Source organism: Pseudophryne corroboree, chromosome 5, assembly GCF_028390025.1.
Source record: "Pseudophryne corroboree isolate aPseCor3 chromosome 5, aPseCor3.hap2, whole genome shotgun sequence".
Taxonomy (NCBI): Eukaryota; Metazoa; Chordata; class Amphibia; order Anura; family Myobatrachidae; genus Pseudophryne; species Pseudophryne corroboree.
Window position 1 is genome coordinate 174,006,526 of NC_086448.1, and position 21,835 is coordinate 174,028,360.

At 39.7% G+C, this 21,835-nt stretch overlaps 1 protein-coding gene across 1 annotated transcript; it reads left to right on the plus strand.

Moving 5' to 3' along the window:
* The first annotated feature begins 585 nt into the window (after positions 1-585).
* On the plus strand, positions 586-6,626 carry EN2 (engrailed homeobox 2). Its single transcript, XM_063921880.1, has 2 exons — positions 586-1,609; positions 4,629-6,626. The coding sequence occupies exons 1-2, from the start codon at positions 1,120-1,122 to the stop codon at positions 4,943-4,945; spliced, it is 807 nt and encodes a 268-aa protein (XP_063777950.1). The 5' UTR covers positions 586-1,119; the 3' UTR covers positions 4,946-6,626.
* Positions 6,627-21,835: the final 15,209 nt, after the last annotated feature.

The window sequence follows — 21,835 nt, forward strand, 5'->3', positions numbered from 1 at the left end:
TTTATGTATTTATTTATTTATTTATTTATTTATTTTCAGGCAAGAAAAAGATCCCAAAAATCGTGCAGTGAGTTCTTATTATAATGAAACAAAGATGTCAAGTAGTTGTGGTGAGAGCTGATGTGATTCTCCACCCTGTAAAACACATCGTAAACAGATACTGCTTTACACACTATATACTGTAACACACATACACACTATAACACACCTTACACAGATACATCCAAACACACTATACAGTATAACACACCATACACACTCTATATAACACACCCTACAGTGACAGTAGTGTATAACACACCCTAGGCACATACACACACATACACCCTTACACCAGCAGCTATTTCAGCAGTTGCGTCCTAGGTTTTAAAGATGAGAAGGGGGAGAGGAATAGGGGGAGGAGGGGTAGCTGGAAGAGATGGGGGGGGGGGGGTGCGGAGGGTGTAAGGGGAGGGGAATGCTGCCTGTCAATTTACTACTGAGCACAAGCGTCACGTGATGCGGGGGGAGCGCCCCCATTGGCTGCAGGCACGTGTCCAGGAAACCGGGCTCCCACGTCACTCGTGGGGGCTCTATTAAAAATAAGAACAAAAATCCAGAGTGAAAGTATTTCAGGTCCAGTGAGTGCTTCTTTATTTACCCTCAGTAAGGAGCCTGTTCCAGGAGCACTTGGGATTTAATTGCAGGAAATAAGGACAGATCTGCCTGGTGCATGCTCACCCTTTCCCCGTTTCCCTTTGCAGCGTGCATTGTTTTCTCTGTATAAGTATCCAGTGCATATGATTATATATATGCTCCGCACAGCCCTGCGCAGGTGTGAGGCATGCATGCTGCCCAGGCACTGCCCAGCTGCTGCTGCTGCCGCCGCTGCTGCTGCTGGCTGCTCTGAGGGATTTACCTGCTACTACTGCCTGGCCGTGGAAGGAAGGAGCATGAGCCCGTCCCTGGGAAGAGGATGCTTGGCTCTGCAGAATTGAGCCAGTAACATCCAGCTGCCAGAGACAGACACTGCTCTGAGGCGCTCACACTCACACAGGGGGGATCTGAATGTGCAGGTGACCGGGGCGAGGAGGCAGCAGACAGGGTCAAAGCCAGAAGCCGCTCTGTGGACTATACAGCATGGAAGAGAATGACCAGAACCATAGGGATGCGGAGCAGCAGCAGCCAGAGTCAGGGGATGAGTCCAACCGGGGGATCCTGCCCCTACTCCAGGCTCCGGGGAACCACCAGCCCCATCACCGGATCACCAACTTCTTCATCGATAACATCCTGCGGCCGGAGTTCGGGCGGAGGAAGGAAGGCGCCCCCCAGCAGGAGGAGGTCTTCCCGGGCAGCAGGGGCACGGTGGCTCGCTCTGGGGCAGAGCCCGGGCATCACAGAGGTAGTGCCACGGAGGGAGAAGGGGGATCCAAAGCAATCACTGTCACGGGAGATAAGAAAAGTGAGGTGGGCATAGAAGGACCCCTGAAACCCAGAGGCTTGAGTGGAGGAGACCATTCCCTGAGCTCAGACTCTGATAGTTCACAAGCCAGCTCCACCAATAACCAGCAGCCCATGCTATGGCCAGCCTGGGTCTACTGCACCAGGTACTCAGATAGACCGTCATCAGGTAAGACCTGCGGTGTCTGGAGGGCTCTCCTCGTACACTTTCACATCAGACATTATACTGTCCATCGGTTTAAAAAAAGAAATAAATAAAAACTTTCGTGTAGGAGAATATAACATTTATCTCCCTATAACATCGCCCGGCATAAAGTATAGCTCAGCTAGTGGGGGAATTCAATTGCCTCTTCCTTGGTAGAGCCTTTCTTATAGGGAATGTGGTTTAGGATACATACAAGGGAAATGAGCCCTCGGAAATTGGAAATTGCTAAAATCTTATTCCAGTTCCATGCCTTAATTAGATACACCATTAGCCACAGTCCTGCTTGCCACTGACAATTACACATATAAAAGGCTTTTGCATTTTTAACTGATCATAATTTTGGTTTAATTTGTTCTACGTAATTGATTCATTACAGAGTATTATCTTTGGCTTTTATTAAATAGGTTTTCTTGATTATAATTTTTGGTATAAAATATTTTTGTAAGGTACTATATATATATATATATATATATATATATATATATATACACATACATACATATATATATATATATATACATACATACACACACACACACACACTACATTTTATATTCATATTTTACACCCATTGTTCTCTTTCTGCCTGACGGTGTTTATTTCCTACGCTAAGAAAGGTGGTACAGGCCATATCATTTACCATTAGTCTACGGTATTTTTATTACCTCGCGTTGTTTGTACACATTATTACCACTATTTATAAATTCTACCTATTTATGCATTTCATATGAATTCTCCAGTATTGCAAATATGTTTAATGATGATATTTAGCTGACTAAAATACGCACCCTCTAATCTACATTGTCATATTTTAAAGATGCATAGTATAGGCACATGAATAGTGTGCATAGAGAATAAGCACCGTCATATATCTAGTGAGACAAAAATATTTTTATTTTGCTGTCTAATAGTATTGTAGTTTGATTTATTCACGGTAAAAAGTTAAAATGAAATAAAAATAATTCCTTAGCTGAGAAGAGAATTGATATTAGACTCCTATATAGTGTCCCCTCTCTTACCTTAGAATGGAATGGTCTAGTAGTAGAATTATTTATGACTTGGGAATTTCCGTATACATAATATGTATATGTAATTTCAAAGGCAGTCGCTTTTAATTTGTGTGTGCTACATTTTCACATACTTATTGTAGCATATTTGAGGAGCTCTGCTTTGCATAGTGTGTGTGTGTGTGTGTGTGTGTGTGTGTGTGTGTGTGTGTGTGTGTGTGTGTGTGTGTGTGTGTATAGATAGATAGATCAATAAAATCATGCCAATATATATTAAAATAAAAACACATCCCATTTCAGCAATAGATATACTTGAAGGTTATTTAGCTATATAAAAACCAGCGCTGTACAGCTTCTGGTTTGTTGATGATAACAGGGCCCTACAGAATGTATAGCAGCCAGGCTTTGCCTCTACTATACATTGCTAGAGAGTGGATTAGATTTTTCCCAATGAAGTGCCGGCTCTGAGCCCACGTGTCCCTGCTCTGATCTGTGGGTGAGGGAGGCTGTGAATTGATGGCAGCTTGTAGTAAAAACACGTGTATGGCTGTGCGTAAAAATACAGGTTGGAGGGAGTGCGCAATCCAGAGCGCATTGCTGAGCGCACGGAAGGCTGGCACATGCAGCAGCTGCAATCCGCAGATAGCCTGTGCCATAGTCAGGGGCATATAGTGTTTATAGGCAGCCACAAGAGGGGCAAGAGAGAGACAGATGAGAGAGGTGGAAGAAGGGAGGGATCATGAGGACATGGAGATGAAAGGAAAATAAGGATGGGAAAATGGTGGTGAGAAAGTCAGGACGTTGGATAGAGGGACAATAAAAAGAGTAACTGTATAACATCAAATAATCTCAGTGTATTGGTAGGATAGAGGCATACCGTAACGCACAGGGCGATGGGATGGTGGGCATTCTGGTTGCAGGCAGAGAGAGGGTGGGCATGAGAAGGAGAAAGGACAGAGGGATGGACAGGGCTAACAAAATCACTGAGATAGATTGAGAGCGATGTTCTTGGCATTGATTTGAGTCCCGAGCGACCAATGCAAGATAGCAACAACTGCCTCTCTGCGCTCACCTCTTTTTTTTTTTTTTTTTTTTACATTGTAAAACAAATCCTACACTGCTGCCCATCTACATGGAGAATTGTGCATTAGAATCGAGGAAGAAAAACAAATAATACATCAGATACTCAGAAAAAGAAATGTCCTGCAGATTGTGGAAAGCCCCCCCCCCCCCCTCCCCCCTACCTCCTTTTTAATACACCCCCTGTGCATTTTATATCATGTTTCATTATTAAAGAGATACGGTGGGCAACTTGAAGCAAATAATTACCTTGGCTGAATGACTAATGTATGCGTGGTGTTAATATTTCAAGTGCAGAAAGAGTGAAGTGGGGAGAATGGGGAGGCGAGTGGCGGGGGGGGCTTCCTTGTGCCAAGTGCATGTCTCTTATTGCCCCAAAATAAAGACTGGAAACTCATCAATGACCTGTGGACTAAAGTCTAAACATACTGTAGTAAGCTGTCCTGTGTATCAGAAACAGTATTCATACTTGTGTTAGTGTAAATCAATGGTATGATGAGGTCTTTTAGATTTTATGCCTTATGTTAATACTCATTCTGGGAAAAATGTCTAATTTCGTTGTATTTGCAGTGAAAGAAATAGCTATAATATTTTAATATTTAGCTTGTGACAGTCTTTATTTGTATGATCACATGAGTGACACAAACCTATTAAAAAAATTAAGACACTACAGAATCAACAGTCAAAAATTTAGAAGAAAAAATAGATAGATAGATAGATAGATAGATAGATAGATAGATAGATAGATAGATAGATAGATAGATAAATAGATAGATTTGTGACTGTTTTTTTTTTTCTATTTATTTTGTACGGATGGGCAGACATTAATTGAGTGTACAAGAACAGGCCCACTGTACAGAGAGACAGATTATAAACGATTTTATCGTTTTGTCTAGGTCCCAGATCCCGCAAACCAAAGAAGAAAACAGTCAGTAAAGAAGACAAGAGGCCCAGGACAGCTTTCACCGCGGAGCAGCTCCAGAGACTGAAAGCTGAATTTCAAACTAACAGGTATTTGACCGAACAAAGAAGACAAAGTTTGGCCCAGGAACTGAATCTTAACGAATCTCAGATTAAAATCTGGTTTCAGAATAAACGAGCTAAAATTAAAAAAGCGACTGGGGGGAAAAACTCCCTGGCACTTCACTTGATGGCACAAGGACTATACAACCACTCCACCACTTCCAAGGACAGCAAATCAGACAGTGAATAATAAAAGCGGTGGAGTGATGCAAAGTCTTACAATGCAATAATTAAAATTAAAAAATAAATAAATGAATTTAATCCAGTGAAAGAATGACCAGGGCCAGTGTACAAACAAAATACCAGCATTCTGCTTCAAAGTGTTATTGGGATAAATCCGCAATATTCTATGTAAATATAATTTACAGGCAAAAAGGAAACAAAAAACTAAAAATCCAAAATATCCGATCCTGAACTATTTTTTTTGGTTTCTTTTTTGTTTTTAAAGGAACAGATTCTCTATCTTTACCAATTATTTTCTGCTTAGGCGTTTATTTTATACTAAGCGATGTTCTGGGTGTTGGACGTTCAGACAGTGAAGACATGAAGAGCTCTGCTATAAGTCCAAAGAATTTAACTGCTGCATTTTTCGCACTACTGTGAATTTAATAAATAGCTAATATTTGTCTTATGTTTTTATATTATAATTTTTTGTGTTATCTTAAAATAAAAAAGCAGGAACCATGTTTTATTGCATTGTATTGAAACGTACTTTTTCTTCAGAAAAAAAGATGTTTAATAGTTGTGTAAAGAGTTGCAGAATATGATTTATTTATACATGGAGGGTTGATATATAGTTTTGCACTTAGTTTTTTGTTTTGTTTGTGGTTTAATTTTTATTTGTCCAGGAGAGGAGAGGAGGGTGTCTCAGCATCAGTGCCAAGGGTAGGATGGAGGAGTGTCTGTAAACAACTTGAGATATCGGCTATGAATATCATTGTTTCCCTGTTGTAATACTAGAATGCTTCATACGACAACAAGACATCCAATGAGGGTGCAGATGCTGGTTTCACCCTGCAGCATTCAAGCTTAACGCTCCGCCCCCTTATTACCCAGTCACTTCCCAAATACCCTTCCCTACCAATGCCAAACAGCGCTGGTGCAGTCTTGTCATAGGCGCAAACCGGTGACTAGCGTAGAATAAAACAGTTTTGTACTGAATGTTGACATCTTTTCTCCATTGCAATATATACAAAACATACAACAGATGTATCTAAATGTTGTTCGTGGCTATTTTTCTTTCTCTGACACCAGACATGAAATAAGTATACCCCAGCATCTACACACTATATACTGTCACACATGCGATTATGTTCTCCAATATTGCCTATTAAAGCAGTCGTTAGCCCCCCTTTTTTCAGGGGGGGAGGGGTGTCAAAGTTTGTGAAGACAAATGGTAAATATGTACTGCAATTAAACAAGTATGTACTGCAGTTAAACAAATATGTACTGCAATTCTACATAGTAAGTGGCAGACATTGCATATAATGCTCTTATCATGGGAGTTATGTACGATTTACGATCTGCTAATAGTTTTTAACTCCACCTAGCCCAACATTCTGCAGGTTTTCAGCCTGTTTAGCAATAAAAGTGCTAAATATTGTTTCAGCAGTTTCCCCAGATCTGGTGGGAGGTGAAGGTTGAGAGGTGGATTCTTAATGCAAGAAATAAGAAGATAAATCCGATATCATAATTTTTAAACGATGGAACTCAAATACTTATTTTCTTTATTAGTAGCTTCTTATTCGTCAAAATCAATCACAACTACAATGTAAATACAATATGTCGCCATTAGTGTTTGTTCTGCACAGCTTATTCTTATTTTTACAATGTATTACAGTGTAAATAAAATGTCTCACATTTTGATGAAACTTTTCTGCTATAGATTTTTTTCCTCTTGATGCCATTACAAGTTGGGTTTCAATTGTAAGGATATTATACATAACTATTTATTGTGTTCGTTAAACACAAATTCAGGATTGGTCGCCTGTAACGGGATGAATGTTTCAATTCGCCTTAAAATCACCTATTTCTATGATATTTTCTATGATATGCGTATAGATCAGATTTGCATATAATACTGTCTACTTTAAAGGGAACCCGTGTGGGCCCGGGGTGTTGTATCATTTGTTCTTATAGTGGCTTTAGAGGGTCATATACAGCGTATTATCCCCAGAACTTCGGGTGTCAGTTCCTAAGTTCTAGTATTTATACCTTTTTAAACTTTCAGTATGCCTGTTATTGAGATGAGCTGGCGTGTGTAAAGATATCTCTCTATTGTGTCTGTTCAGTCCTCCAAAATGCATCAAATAAACCATTTTATTCTGTCCACAATGTGTGTTATTATATGTTGTAGTGGTTACCAGAAACAAATAGCAAAACCAACAAACACAATTATTATTATTATTTATTATTATTATTATTATTATTATTATTATTATTATTATTATTATTATTATTATTTGTAGTAGCAGCTCCACCAGCAGCAGCAGTAGTAGTAGTAGTAGTAGTAGTAGTAGTAGTAGTAGTAGTAGTAGTAGTAGTAGTAGTAATAAATAATAATAATTTTGCTAATAGACTTTAAAAGCACCAAATTACTCTAAAATGAGGTTTACATTTTAGTCTAGAACGTGTTTCCTGCTGATAATGGCTCAAACCTTTAATGTTAAGTGTAGGTGATTGGTGAATATAAAATATACATAACCTGAAAATCCATTTTGATGAAGGCTACACGTTAAACATCCCGTTAAACTGCACAATTCTAATCTATTCTCTTGCTTCAAATGTGCAGCCACATCTTCTCAAGTGTAAAATATATGACCATTATGTGTTTTAATGTTACCATGTTTTAGCAAACAGCAATGCTGTACACATTTGGCAGTAGCGAGTGGTCATGTAGGGAGAGAGATCTCAGCAACTGGGAAGCAGAAGCAGCAAGTTCCAGCATTTGGCCAAGGATTTTCGTAGCGTGGGGAGACATTATTAACTTGTAATATTAAGGAAGATGAGCAGAAGAAGAGAACAGCAGGTGAATTCACAACGTAGCATGTGCCTAGAGTTGGAGTCCCCAGAATGGATGTATATATCCTTTAAGCACAGAATGGGTTAATTAAGCATGCGGTGATGGCACATGTTACATATGCACCTCGGTAGGTAATTAAAACATAAACTTGACAGAGGAGGTGACCCGGTATAAGTCAATGAGTCATAATCAATAGCGAGTTCACATACTATATTTAGAGCATCAAAGGAGCCTGACGCCGATTTACAAAGTCCTGCTAGCGATAAGTATCAATCTGGTGCATGTATTTATTGCGCCTAATAGTTCTATGTATGTGACTGATAGTAATATTTGTCACTGTCATGTATGATGCACATGGCGCAGGCTATCATGTGTACCCGCTGTACCAATCTCACTGCACAGGGGATGCAACGCTGAGCTGTGTGGCTAGTAATGAATGTATGTATCATATCTACTAACATCCGATGTTCTGTGGTGACATGAGCTATGACAAATCGGCATTACTACCGCATATGTGCTTTTCTTTACTGATATGATTGCGTTTTATGGACCAAAGAGGATCAATGTGCACAATATAATCCCTCCTGACGGTTTATATTGGTAAATACTGTTATGCATCGAAATGGCTGTGACGATAGGATCTCCTATTTTCCAATGATAGTGTGGACTTATTTCCTGAGTTGCGATCACAACACAGATGCTCACTTCATAGAACTACTGTACGATGAAAACCTACAGTAACATAAGTTTACTTTAGTGTAAGATATAACAGACACGATAGAGTGTAGAAAGTACAAAGATAATACTCCAGGGAGAAAGCGCCTTTGGAAACAAAAGAGTCGATTTTTCTTCAAATTTGAGAGGTAACCCCCCCTGCAGTCTCCAGACCCCAGTCCCCAGTCCTCCACATACACTCATTAAACAATGCATGTGTCATCAGTTACCATGTAAAATAACGTGAACCCGCATATTTTGGTAGCGTTAATATTAGATGTCTTTTTGTAGACTTAGAAAATATGTAAAGCATGAGACACTGCTGAGAAAAAAGTAGTATTCTCTACAATTGTCAGTTGATTGCCACTTTTAGTAAGAGGGAGGGATGAGGCAGTACAATCTGGTTATGCATTGCAGTTTCCCATCTTTAAAAGTCAGTTTTCCTCTTGTCCTCAGCACCGAGATCACTTTCTTGCCAAATCCCTCTCTCTCTCTCTCTCTCTCTCTCTCTCTCTCTCTCTCTCTCTCTCTCTCTCTCTCTCTCCCTCTCTCTCTCTCCCTCTCCCTCTCTCCCCTTCCATGCACAGAACATCATCTAGCTTTTTGGCAAACTCTGCAACCTGTGGTGTGTATAGAGACTCTGTGAGCTAGACTTCTCATTCTGTTCCTCTACACAGAATGTTTGCCCTAAGATTTTATATATATATATATATATATATATATATATATATATATATATATACACACATACATATACACACATAGTCCTTAGCTGGCGCTATATATATATATATATATATATATATATATATATATATATATATACACAGTATACTTATATATATACATACATACACACTGTGTGTGTGTGTGTGTGTGTGTGTGTGTGTGTGTGTGTGTGTGTGTGTGTGTGTGTGTGTGTGTGTCTATATATATATATATATATATATATATATATATGCTTTAATTCTGAATTGGCGTTGCTGCTGTAATAGCTCTCTTCTTTTCTTGTATTATGCAAGGCTCTATTACACCTGGCCGGTCATGACCATCGGCTATTGGGTTAAATCCGTATATATGAGTTTGGTCAGTGGACCATTGCAGCCTCTGGCAGGACAGACACTCATAAAGTCTAGATCCACGCTATCCTTTCATAATGTAATAACATATATTGCAGTCCACTGCCCTCTAATAGTCATTTCTAACTGTCACTAACTCATAACAGTAGTTATGTTTAATACGTGTATGAATCTATATTGCATCTAATATCTATGCTCAGAATATTGTCAGCGGTTCAATTACAGCTCCATGAATGTACACATAAACAAATAGTGATATTGTTAAAATGTATGACTCAGTGAAGTAACAATATGAAAAAAGACGTATATGTTTGGGATAGTAATATATATATATATATTATACACGCACGCACACATATATATTCTAAAATTAGACATACAGTACACAAGAGGCCTACTCCACTATGCCTGGGTGCATGGAGTCTGTAACATATACTTTCTTATTTGTATATTGGATACAATTCTGAAGTTAGTTCCACAAAAACTTACACAATGACAATTTATTAATATTAAGGTAGAGCTAGGACACTAATAAGTTAGATCTGTTGAGAACAATGGCGACTTAATTCCTGAATTTAGCCATACCAGTTTAATATAAGTAATATTACCTTCAAATAACATGTTTTAAACAAAGTTGCATTTGACTTTGGCATGTATTGGCTGATGAAACTTCTTAAAAGTGTACCCATATAAAACACAGGGACGTGTGGGGTGTACAGTTTATTGTTTATATATGCTTTGTGAAACTACAAATCGGTTTTGCATATCTGTAAATTGTATCTTCCTTATGCATTAAGTTGCTGCTGAAATCTGCCAGGGGCACATGTACAGCGCCCAGTGTAACATTGTGCTGCTACCTGTCACAATGTTCTATGCAGAAAGTGGGAAACAGTGGAGAATTCCACACAATAGAGGTTGTCTGAGAGGACCCCTTTCCCAGCATTGACCTGCTCTCCAAAACCCAGGCAGCTCATCTCCATTCCTATTCTGCCCAACTTGTATGTGGAAGTAACGCCCAACAGCCACTGACTTGATGAGCCGAGCTGAATGAGAGCCTAGCCTGTCTCACAGACACCCCATGCAGACTGAATGGAGTCTGTGGCCACAAGACTGGGCTGAAGGTCAAAGCCTCTGTCACAGCTGCAGGTGGCTCATTTCCTCTCCCCAAATATATTTCCTGTGCCACTCCCATCAGAACAGGGGCTTATGGAATTGTTCTAATTATAAAAACCCTCATTTAAAAAAACAGCCCTGTAATGTCAGTTACAGTGTCCAAAATAAATATTATCTTGGGTAAGTAGGTTTCAAATATCTTTTCACACCATCAACTCCCAGCAATTATGATCTGACGTCAAACCCTTTATCTACTGTACAACAAATGTATAACCCATGATGAAATGACTGAAACAAATTGCAACGTCCAATAAGGGTACTAAGTAACATTTCCATCCCAGTATCAGGAATATATAGTACAATAAGTAGGCTTGGAAAAGTATTTGCCTTTGCATAAATAAAGTTTATTTGTATTGTATGTCTGTATTATGCCATGACATTTGATATTGTATACAATGTAAAATAAAATATATAATACATCACACAAAGTAAACAAGCATTTTTTATAATTGATTCCTTTACATCACCTAATGTGCATCCTCTCCCTTCCCCCACAATGGTCAATTTTAGCTTTAGTTTTTTAAACGCTTCCTAGCCCAACCTGAATATAAGAATGAAGCTGCCGGGCTTTGTGGCGGAAATATAATTAAAGTGGGTGAGAGATGTAAACGATGAAGAATAAGAATGACATCAGGCCAATTTCACACTTGGCACTCCAATGGTCGGGACCAAGCAGGACTCTTGCCATGCAACGCAGATCAAAGTGCATTGCCACTCCTAGAAAGGCAGAGGGGGAATTAACTATGCTAATCCCCAGGACAAATATATTTTAATCTTGTTAAAATACAAGTTAATGCTGCAGCTCAGTGACTGAACTTTGTCAGACTGTAGAGATCCAGTTGCACTGTTAACTCTGCATAAGGTAAGACATTCTTATTCAAAAGATCCTCTGATACAGAATCTTCTGTGCACTCTTGTATCTATGCATGCTGGCTTTCCATAGGGGACGTTTTTCTTACATATTTTGGTTTGGCAAAGAAAAAAAAAAAGTGACAAATTAATATGAGGCCCAGAGGCATATGTTGTGTCCTGGGGGAAAGCTATTTGAGTCCTGACATTTATACACAATTATGTAGTGTATGACTCAGCTTATAACAGTAACTGTATTAGCATATAGTCATTTTGTGTTCTAAAATCTAAGTGCATATATATAGATTGTACCACGATGTGACTGACAAAACTCAAACACATAACCACTACATTATTATTAAAGCATCTGTTTTACCTAAGATTGCAAACGTGTTTGCTTCAAACACCCAATCAGATTAGTATAAATGTAAAAAAAAAAAAATCTGTATGATTTTAATTATCTCCTCATCTGATTGAGAACAAAGGTCTGCCAGGTCAAACTTGTGCCTTTAGTAAATCGCCCCCTGAGTGTGTGAAGTGGAAATGGTGATTCAGGCTGTGACATGATATGTATGTCTGTTCAGCTTAACAAGATTCTATAAGAAATTCTCTCAGGGAACATTTTCATGATAATAGGAGGCTATTGGAACTGTATACGTTTATAAACAGTAGACACTTTTCTATATAGTTAAATATAAAACACCTGGAAGGTAGTTTAACCTAAACAAATGTATTTTTATTGTTAGATACACTATCAATTAGAATGTATCTAAGATTAATTTAAACTGGGGCAAAAAAAAAAAAAAAGATTGTCCTTGGTAGCAGATAAGGAAGATAGGAGATTAATAGAGACAACAAATGGCATCTATACCCAGAATCAGTGGGGCAATATCAGCATAGTTGAATTGTAAGGCACAGATAACTGTCACATAACCATAAAAGTTTAACATTTATCCATCATGATCTGTGTTTGAGTGGATGCGTTCTGCAAGGATAGGGTAAAAATGTTGTAAGTATGATAATAATACTGCTTAAAAAATTATCAAACATCTCTAAACTGTCATGGAAACAATAATCTGTGCCTTTTGTAAATCGCCAAGAAGAGGGGACCAATAATGAGTATAATAAATGATGAGACAAACACAAAAACAATACATATTTCTTGTTTCCTAGAAAATCATACTGGGCGGGATGTACTAATGTACATCGCCGCCCTGTACCACGATGCTGATCGCATATGTACTTACATATGCAATCAGCATTGCGGAGGACAGCTCTTCCGATGAGAGCTGTCCTCCGCGATGCACAGCGGCAGCCTGACTTCCGGGATTCGGCCCCAGGAGTCAGTCTGCGCATGCGCAGTGTGACGGGGGTGGCCGCAAGGCATGCTGGGAGGGATCCGATCGGATCCCTCACACAGCGCCACGGAGAGAAGCCCATAGGCTTCTATGGACTATCGCCAGCTAAAGCTGGCGAACCCAGCCGCGGCGCTGACCTTCCGGCCGGGGGATGGTACATCAGGAAAATACGCTAAACAGGGGGTTTACAGCATTTTCTGCTTAGTACATCCCGCACACTAAATTTTAAAGTCTGCTATAATAACACATATGTGTACAGAAGAGTAATGTAATAATAACTTGTCATTGATTAAGGGGTCTATTCATGAAGCAGTGAAAAGTGTGGAGAAGCGAGACAGTGGAGAAGTTGCCCATGGCAACCAATCAGCATTGACGTAATATTTATAGTTTGCATATTATAAAATTATACAGAGCAACTGATTGGTTGCCTTGGGCAACTTCTCCACTAACTTACTTCTCCACACTTTTCACTGCTTCATGTATAGATCCCAAGGTCTTAAATGTGGATCGTGCTAATATTAGTACCATAGGCTATTTCAAAACAACAACAAAAAATGTCAGATTTTTTTAAATGAGTGATATAAATCTTATGAAAACAGAAGTTTTACCACTCAACACGTTTTTAAATTCAAATAATGAAACACTTTTAAAAATAATTCCAGTTTCAGATAAGTGGCTTATATTAAAAATAAAACATACAACATACTTTCCAAAGCAACACAGAACTTGGGAGATTTTAGTTTACAAAATACAGCAACTTTCAACATCATATTTAGTGATATTTGTTTAGTTTGGTTGCTGTGGACACTGCTATATGACGGTTTGTCCCACCTACTCCCACTTCTCTGTATAATTTAATCATTAGCTGAAGCTACAGGCAGCTAGTTGATGAGGTCACAGGAGAGAGGTAGACAGGGAGTAGAGTTGGATGGCGTTTGCAACTATTCTACAAGAGTAAAATCCAATCTCCAAAAAAGGCTTAGTTTTGCTCACCTTGCTGAGCTGGTCATGTTCCATGAAGAGTGCAATTTGGCGATTGTAGCATATATAATAATCAAACACCAACAATATATTGTGCAGCTGGAATGGGTTAGATGGATGGTATACAATAAATAAATAAATAAATAAATAAAAAATAGCCATAAGAGAACTGGCTTACAAACAGAAGTGCTTGAACCTAGGGGGTTATCCCAACAGAAACATCTGCCACACCATTGACCGTCTGGCAGTGCAGTCCGAGGGGGAGGTGTTTTCACCCCCGAGTCTGCCAGTCCAGATAGCAGAAAGCCTTTTCAGTGGGAAGCCACTCCACTGTTACCATAGTAGCCCTATTGGGCATCTAAGGGCTGCATCCAATGTAGTCCCTAGAAGCCGGCCTGTTAATCTGTATGCATGCACAGGATCGTGATCCCCATAAGTGCACATTTGAAAAGCAGACTTCCCAGATACATACAGGTAGGACCTGCAGCTTACATTGGGCCTGATTCATCTTTGTAAGGAAAGCAAAAAAAAAGAAGCATGTAGCTTTGTTTGGAACAAATCAAGTTGCAACTTTCCATGCAAGAGGAGCAAATACATTTGTATTTTTCTGTGCAGGGTAAATACTGGCTGCTTCTGCGTGGAGCCCACAAATTAGACAGCTTTATTTTTACACATGGTTTTGTCCAGTTGCTTGCTTTATGCTTTACTTACAAACATGAATCAGGACCATAGATAAAACATGAATCAGGACCATAGATAAAATGGGATGTAGTTATGTGACCGCTTGGCTGAATCCAATGCTATTGGAGGTTAGCTAATATTAATATAATTTGAAGGTATTTAGGAACAATACCACAGATCAACTACTATCGCTATATCCCCTATCCCTGTTGTAGTATAGCATATGTACTTGGTGTACCCCAGTACCGTACAGAGGTGTTACAAAGAGGAGGGCGGGAAGGGGGTGTTGACTGCACCCAAGGTGTTACCCTTCCAGGGGGTGACAATAAAATTTTGTCTCCTTCCCAGTGACTGGGAGCCGGGCGCTGCAGTGTGACATTACCCTGCTACGCTCGGTTCCTGTCACTGAAAAGTAGCCAGCAGCGCAGACAGTAGTCTCTGGGGCCAGCCCAACATCTCAAAGGGTGTTGGGTACACTCTCGGAGTGATGTTTCATGGGACTTCTTGTGAGGCTACACCCCCCCATAATGATGTCAGCAAGGGACTTCTTGTGAGACTATGCCCCTTTCCTGCATGGCCACACCTATATATATATATATATATATATATATATTTACACCAGGAAATTTGCCATGACTGTGTTAGTAGTAAATGCTAAAATTATAGTACACAAATTAAACAACATATAGTCTGTCTATGTCTGGACAGTGTTTTTAATAATGTAATAAACCCATTTTACCATGTGAAGCTAGATACTTTTTTAAGACTGGAATTGGCCCAGTAGCAGATGTCCAGGAGCCCCTACTGCCCTAGCAAAAAATAAAACACTGGAACCGACACAAGCTGATGACTGCGCCATTCGTCATACATTTTATCTGGAAATTTGGTGCCTTATTTCCAAAGATGCAGTCTGAACAACTGCGCAGTCGGCAGTAGGACAAGGTAGGTGGAAAGGGTGTAGAGTGTGCGGATAGGATCAATACGCTGTGTGCACCACACATCCTGCACCCATTTGCTCCAGGGGACAAGCACCTGCAAGTGATTAGGCTCCTAAATGGGGCATAGGTGTCTTTCTATTGGTTAGCATAAGGCACGTCCTTACTGTAAGGCACTCATGCTTACACTTCACTAACATCCACTCCACCTCCAAGTGCAAAATGCATCCCAGTCTCCAGTCGGCTCTATGTGCTCCCAAATGATTTTATTTTTTTTACTGGAAGCAATTGGGAATTCTTCTGCAAAGCTGCAAGTCCAAACTACAGTATATTGGGGTACTAAGAACTGTTCCATTTGCTCAGGGCTAAAAGACATTTATTGATAATAAGTACTTTTATATAAAGTTTCCCTATTTGTAAGACTATACACTCACAACTTTAATAGTTTATTTATATTGGCCAAAGTGACCAGTTTATATTTGAAATAGTGTCGCCAGGCTAGCACTTCTTTTTACACCTAAAGTTTTACACATGTAGTAACATATTGGGTGGTCAGTTTGGGGAGGTCAATCAAATGAAGCAACCGTTGTGTTATTTGTGAGCCCATCATAGTAGATCAGATTCTGATTTGGTATGATTAAATTGGCATTGAGGAAAAGCCTGGTTACATGACAAATCCTGCTGACCTGGAAATACAGACATGTGCACTGCAATATGGCTGTTCAGCGCAGATGTAGCAAAACTGATCACTGACCAAGTTGTTAGTATGTCACACGGCACAAAGATCTAGATTTGGGCAAAATTAAGGGACATAAAATCAATTCAAATACATGTATATGTGCACATGGATACAGTGGTGCAGAAAGAGGGGGATACTAACCACCTGGATCCAGGTTTCTTGGAGGGGCCTGGGCACGCCCCCCCACATACACACACACACCAGGGTCAGCAACAGGGGGGGTTCAAAGGGGACACCTGTACCGGGCCCCAAGGATCAGAGGGGCCCAGAGTATATGCTGCTTAGTGCCCAGCAGGGATGTGAACCATCATGTCCAAATAAGGCAGCGAGCTGTAGGCGGCGTGGGCATAACCTCAGAGTGACAGGAGCCTCTCACACACAGTGACTGTGCGGCACGAGTGTCCGGGTCCAGGTCTGTTGCAGGCAGGTACAGCACATAAAACCAGAATAAAAGGTAGTGCTAGGCTAATAGCACAGATGGATTGTCAAAAATTGATACAGGTTGAGTATTCCATATCCAAATATTCCGAAATACGGAATATTCCGAAATACGGACTTTTTTGAACGAGAGTGAGATAGTGAAACCTTTGTTTTTTGATGACTCAATGTACACAAACTTTGTTTAATACACAAAGTTATTAAAAATATTGTATTAAATGACCTTCAGGCTGTGTGTATAAGTTGTATATGAAACATACATGAATTATGTGTATGTACACACACTTTGTTTAATGCACAAAGTTATAAAAAATATTGGCTAAAATGACCTTCAGGCTGTGTGTATAAGGTGTATATGTAACATAAATGTATTCTGTGCTTAGATTTAGGTCCCATCACCATGATATCTCAGTATGGTATGCAATTATTCCAAAATACGGAAAAATCCGATATCCAAATTACGTCTGGTCCCAAGCATTTTGGATAAGGGAGACTCAACCTGTACAATTTATTTTAAGTAATAATTTTAAAATACTTACATACTGTAAGTGATACAATATAAAACAATGAGCTATAGTCACCCTAGGATGTTAATACTCTTGCCTGTTCCTTATAATGTTCCAGACATCAATATGTGCAAATTCCACTGGTGTTGAATTGACTAACAGCATAGTCTGGGGAGATGTAGATGATACACTGGCACCGTTGGAGGATTAATAGTCCCTCAATAAAGCTGAATTGGCTGTAGGGTCCTCACCAGAGCTACGGTAGCTTCTTTGCGTGTAGTCCAATCCCTTGTAAATTCCAGTGGAGTAAATGAAAGTCCAGTTGGTTCAGGCAAAGATGAAGTCCATCCAATAAAGTGGGGTGACCAGGAAGAACACTAACGCATTTCGCAGCTTCAACCTGCTGCTTTTTCAAAGGTGACTCATAAAGTGAATTGGTAGTATATTTATACCTAACCTAATTGGTCAATCAAGATCACATGATTGGGACAATCCATCTGTTACAAACTTCTTTATAGCAAAAAAACATTTTTATGTGTACTCATTGACCAATCACAGCGGGCATGTAGCAATATAACTTTATATTTCTTTAAAGGCCTTCCCGTCACCGGAAGTTACGTCCTAACTTCCTCCTCCGAACCCGGAAGTACACTGCGTTCCAGCGTGCGTTCCACGCTGATTAAATGGTAATTCCTTCCTCAACTATCTACATCCATTATTAAAACAGTTTTTAATTGACTTAAATATTAAATGTAAACCTTGTTAAGATTATTTATTTATATACACAATACATTTTAGTTATTATCTTGGAACCTATTCACCACCTTTGACAGGAAGTGAGGTCACTACTGGCCTGGCCATGTGCCAGACCCTCACACTGTTCATAGGTATAAATAAGGCTACTCTTCACCACTGACCCTATCCCCATGATGAAGTCATACTGCTGACGAAACGCGTTGGAACTGCTGTACCTGAGACCTCCTTATGGACAGATAAGCTTTTTAACTTAAATATTCCTGTACGTTTGCATTTTTACCAGTATTGGATTTTTCATGGAAAACAGGATATATCCGATTGCATATACGGACTGATAAGCTTGAATTCCTATTATATTCTGTACGCTTGCATTTTTACCATCTGTTTTTATGTTTTATATGTTGTATTAAAATTTGTGAAAAACCTTTAAATAATCCCTGCTGGTGGATTTTTACCATTAAGGATTTGCTTATCCTTAGGAGGTTTTTTAGATACAATTGTTTTTTATGGTGAAATATGCTTTGAAAACTGTACGCGCTATGTTATTTCTGTTCTATTTCTCTTCACATATGTGCAATGGTCATGCGACCGAAGACAGTGTGTGTATCAGATAAGTGATGTCCATACATTATCACTTGGTTCACTTTTTATTAATTCTTTAAAAACACTAAATAGGCGCCCTTTTTCTTCACTAGTTTCATATCTTATCGTTTATGTGCCATCCAAGCACATATCATATTGCTTAAGGTTGCTGCCATCCACTAATTGGAATAGTGTTACTTGTTATGTTATATGCTTTCACTTATTCTCTAAAATCACAGACTCACGTGCACTTTTAGTGCCCATTTTGACGTTACTTGTGCGCCCCCGCATCTATTTATATATATATATATATTATCTCCTTCCTTCCCCACATGTCCCTGCTGTAGAAAAGCACTATCACAGCATAATAAAAATACCCACACAACCGTACATAACTGTTTTGTTTAGATGAAGTAAGTGTTAGACTGGCATCACATATATTGCCTTGTATTGCATTTATATTGACACGACTGAAACAGCTGCAATCCTATCAACCTGCAAATTATATCTCAAAATACGCAGATTGCGTAGATTTTCCATATACAAAACCAGACATTCTCTTTAAGGAAATGTGTGAAATATTTTTTTTATAATTATTTAACAATACCTTGGAAGCATTGGGACAACCACGGCATATTGTAACATTGTGTCAGGTCCAAACTATATAAGACCTGTAATGATATGCAACACATGCTAAATGGGAGTCAGCAATATTTATATAAGAGTCAGAGTACAAGGCAGCCCACTTGACTTAGGAAGCTGAAACAGGCAGAGAACAATGCTCACCCACAAGTCGTACAATCAAGTACTTGTGAGGAATATTAAAATTGAGACTGTCAGATTTTCAAGCCTGTAATGCCTTCTGAGTCCCTTCCTAATTATCTCGTAAGGTCGATGGGTTTAATAAGTGATCCAGTGCAAATAAATATACTTGCATCACAAACAGTGGACAGGAGCCTGAATATAAACAGAAACTGAGAGCGCAATCACATTAAATTGTGATGGCTCAGGCCTTTAATTTCGCCAAATTAGACAACGTTCCTGCTCATTGGACACCTCTGTTCACATCTACACTGTTCCTGATGAGCACAGCACTATCTGAGCATGTAACTCATTGGTCAATCTCCCTCATTAAATTACTATCACCTATAGGGGGTGGATTATCAAACCTTGTACTCACAGATTCTAGCTATCATTTATCTAGCATATTTTTTCAAATCTAGATAGAATCTGACAGGTTGTCTGCTAAAGCAGGTTTAATAGATCGCCCCTTAAAATCTGAGTTTCCATGCTTATTTGCCGCTTAATGTAAACTAAACTCTATCATCTGAAGTCTGAACTATTAAAAAGACACCTTTCCTCAACACCTTCATGAATGGAGGTACTGTAGTTTGCACAGTGCCATGTTTTTGTGTAGTTCATTTGTTTAATCTATGCTTATAATAAAGTTGGAATGGTTGTGTCTGTACATAGAAATATACTCCTTGGGACTGTGTATGAACGATGAGACAAAAACAAAAAAATTCAGAATTTTTGTTTGTCTGTTTGGGTATGACATTCTATCCAGATGGTCGGGATGCTGGCGGTCACATGACTTGCGACAGGGGATGGGATAAATAATCTATCTCCATTGCCCCTACCCTAACTCATCTGGTGTGTCAGCTAGGACTAAGACAGTGGGGGTAGTGTCGGCTATGGCTAATCACAGGGGGTGTCGGCAAGGGCTAATACTCGGGAGGCGGCTAAAGCTAACACCCCCTGTAGTGCCTAACTCTAGACTCCCCCCCCCCACCCCCCGCCTCGGCCCTAAACCTCACCCCAATACTTACATTCTGGATGCTGTCGGTCGGGGTTCCGACACCGGAAGTTGTGTCGGGATTCCGACGTTAGTCACCTGACCGCCAGGTATCCAGCGCCAGGATGCTCACCGCATCCCATATGTCTGTTCATTCTGGCATCATGCAAAAACTACTGGATAAATTTGGATCGCGTTTTCACTGTTGGATAGCTTAGTGACCTAGAAAGAAACTGAGATATATATGATCTTGATGTGACATCAAGGAGAGAAGCAATAAAGGAAAAACCAGATGCTTGATACTAGGTGCGTGCAGTGTGCAGGCTCCTCAAGCCAAAAACAACGATACTGTATGTATATAAATGTAATTTTTTGGGGACTACATTTTCTAGGAACTGTTTATGAACTATGGAGACAAAAAAATTTTAATCAGAATTTGCACACAGGCTCCTAGAGTATAAAAATTACTATATGTATGTAAATATATATACAATATATACATATATTGCACACCCCGAACACAGTTATATATGCATGCATTTGTATAATAGAGACACTGACATTCATCAGGAAACATAAACTGAAAAGTACGCTGTGAACAACTTCCTGCGGTCCCCGGTCCCCCTCACCTCAGGTACCAGCTCTTAAATCTACTCTAGGTACCTCCACAACTGCAGAAAGGGATTGCTGATCTGCTGCTGTCCGCCCACCCACCTGCCGTTGCTGACTGCTCATCTGACTGCCTGCCACTGCGGTTGCTCAGAGGAGAGGGAGGCACAGTCCCACACACTGTCTGTTCTGCTTTTTGGCCACCATTGCTTGTGCCAGTCAGATCCATCCTCTGTGGAAGGCTGGGGCAACTAATATGTGTTTTATTTTATTTTTATTTTTGGGGTGCCAATGTGTTTTTTTTATTCATGTGAAGCTTATGTATTTAATTTTTTCCTGCTTTTACACTGTGCTGTCAGTTATCATTATGGCTGGGTCTATACACATACACTCACCTCCCTCCCAACTGTCCTGATTTTCAGACACTGTCTTGCCATTCCACATTTCTGAAACCATTAGTAAGCATGAAAAAAAGGTAACTGAAAGTTGTATGTGTATCTTAAGCCGCATACATATGGTGCGTTATGAATTACTGATATGGACTAAATAGTCCATATCTGTAGAAAACGTACATATCTCACCATGTGTTTACAGCTTGCGATGCCGATGCACACTCCTGCGGGGTCGGTATAGCAAGAAAAAATAAACTGCAGACAGGTCAATTTTGACTAGAAAGTGTACAATCTAGTTTCTAGTATAGTCAAAATTGTGGTGGCGGGCATCGGCGGTGGAGACGGGACTTGGCGGACATTATGGCAGCATATACAATTTCAAAAATGGCACTGCAGAGCCATTTCTGAAATCCAAGATGGCTGCCACGAGCCAGACACTGCTTGCCACATCATCCCCCCTCCCCTGCAGCT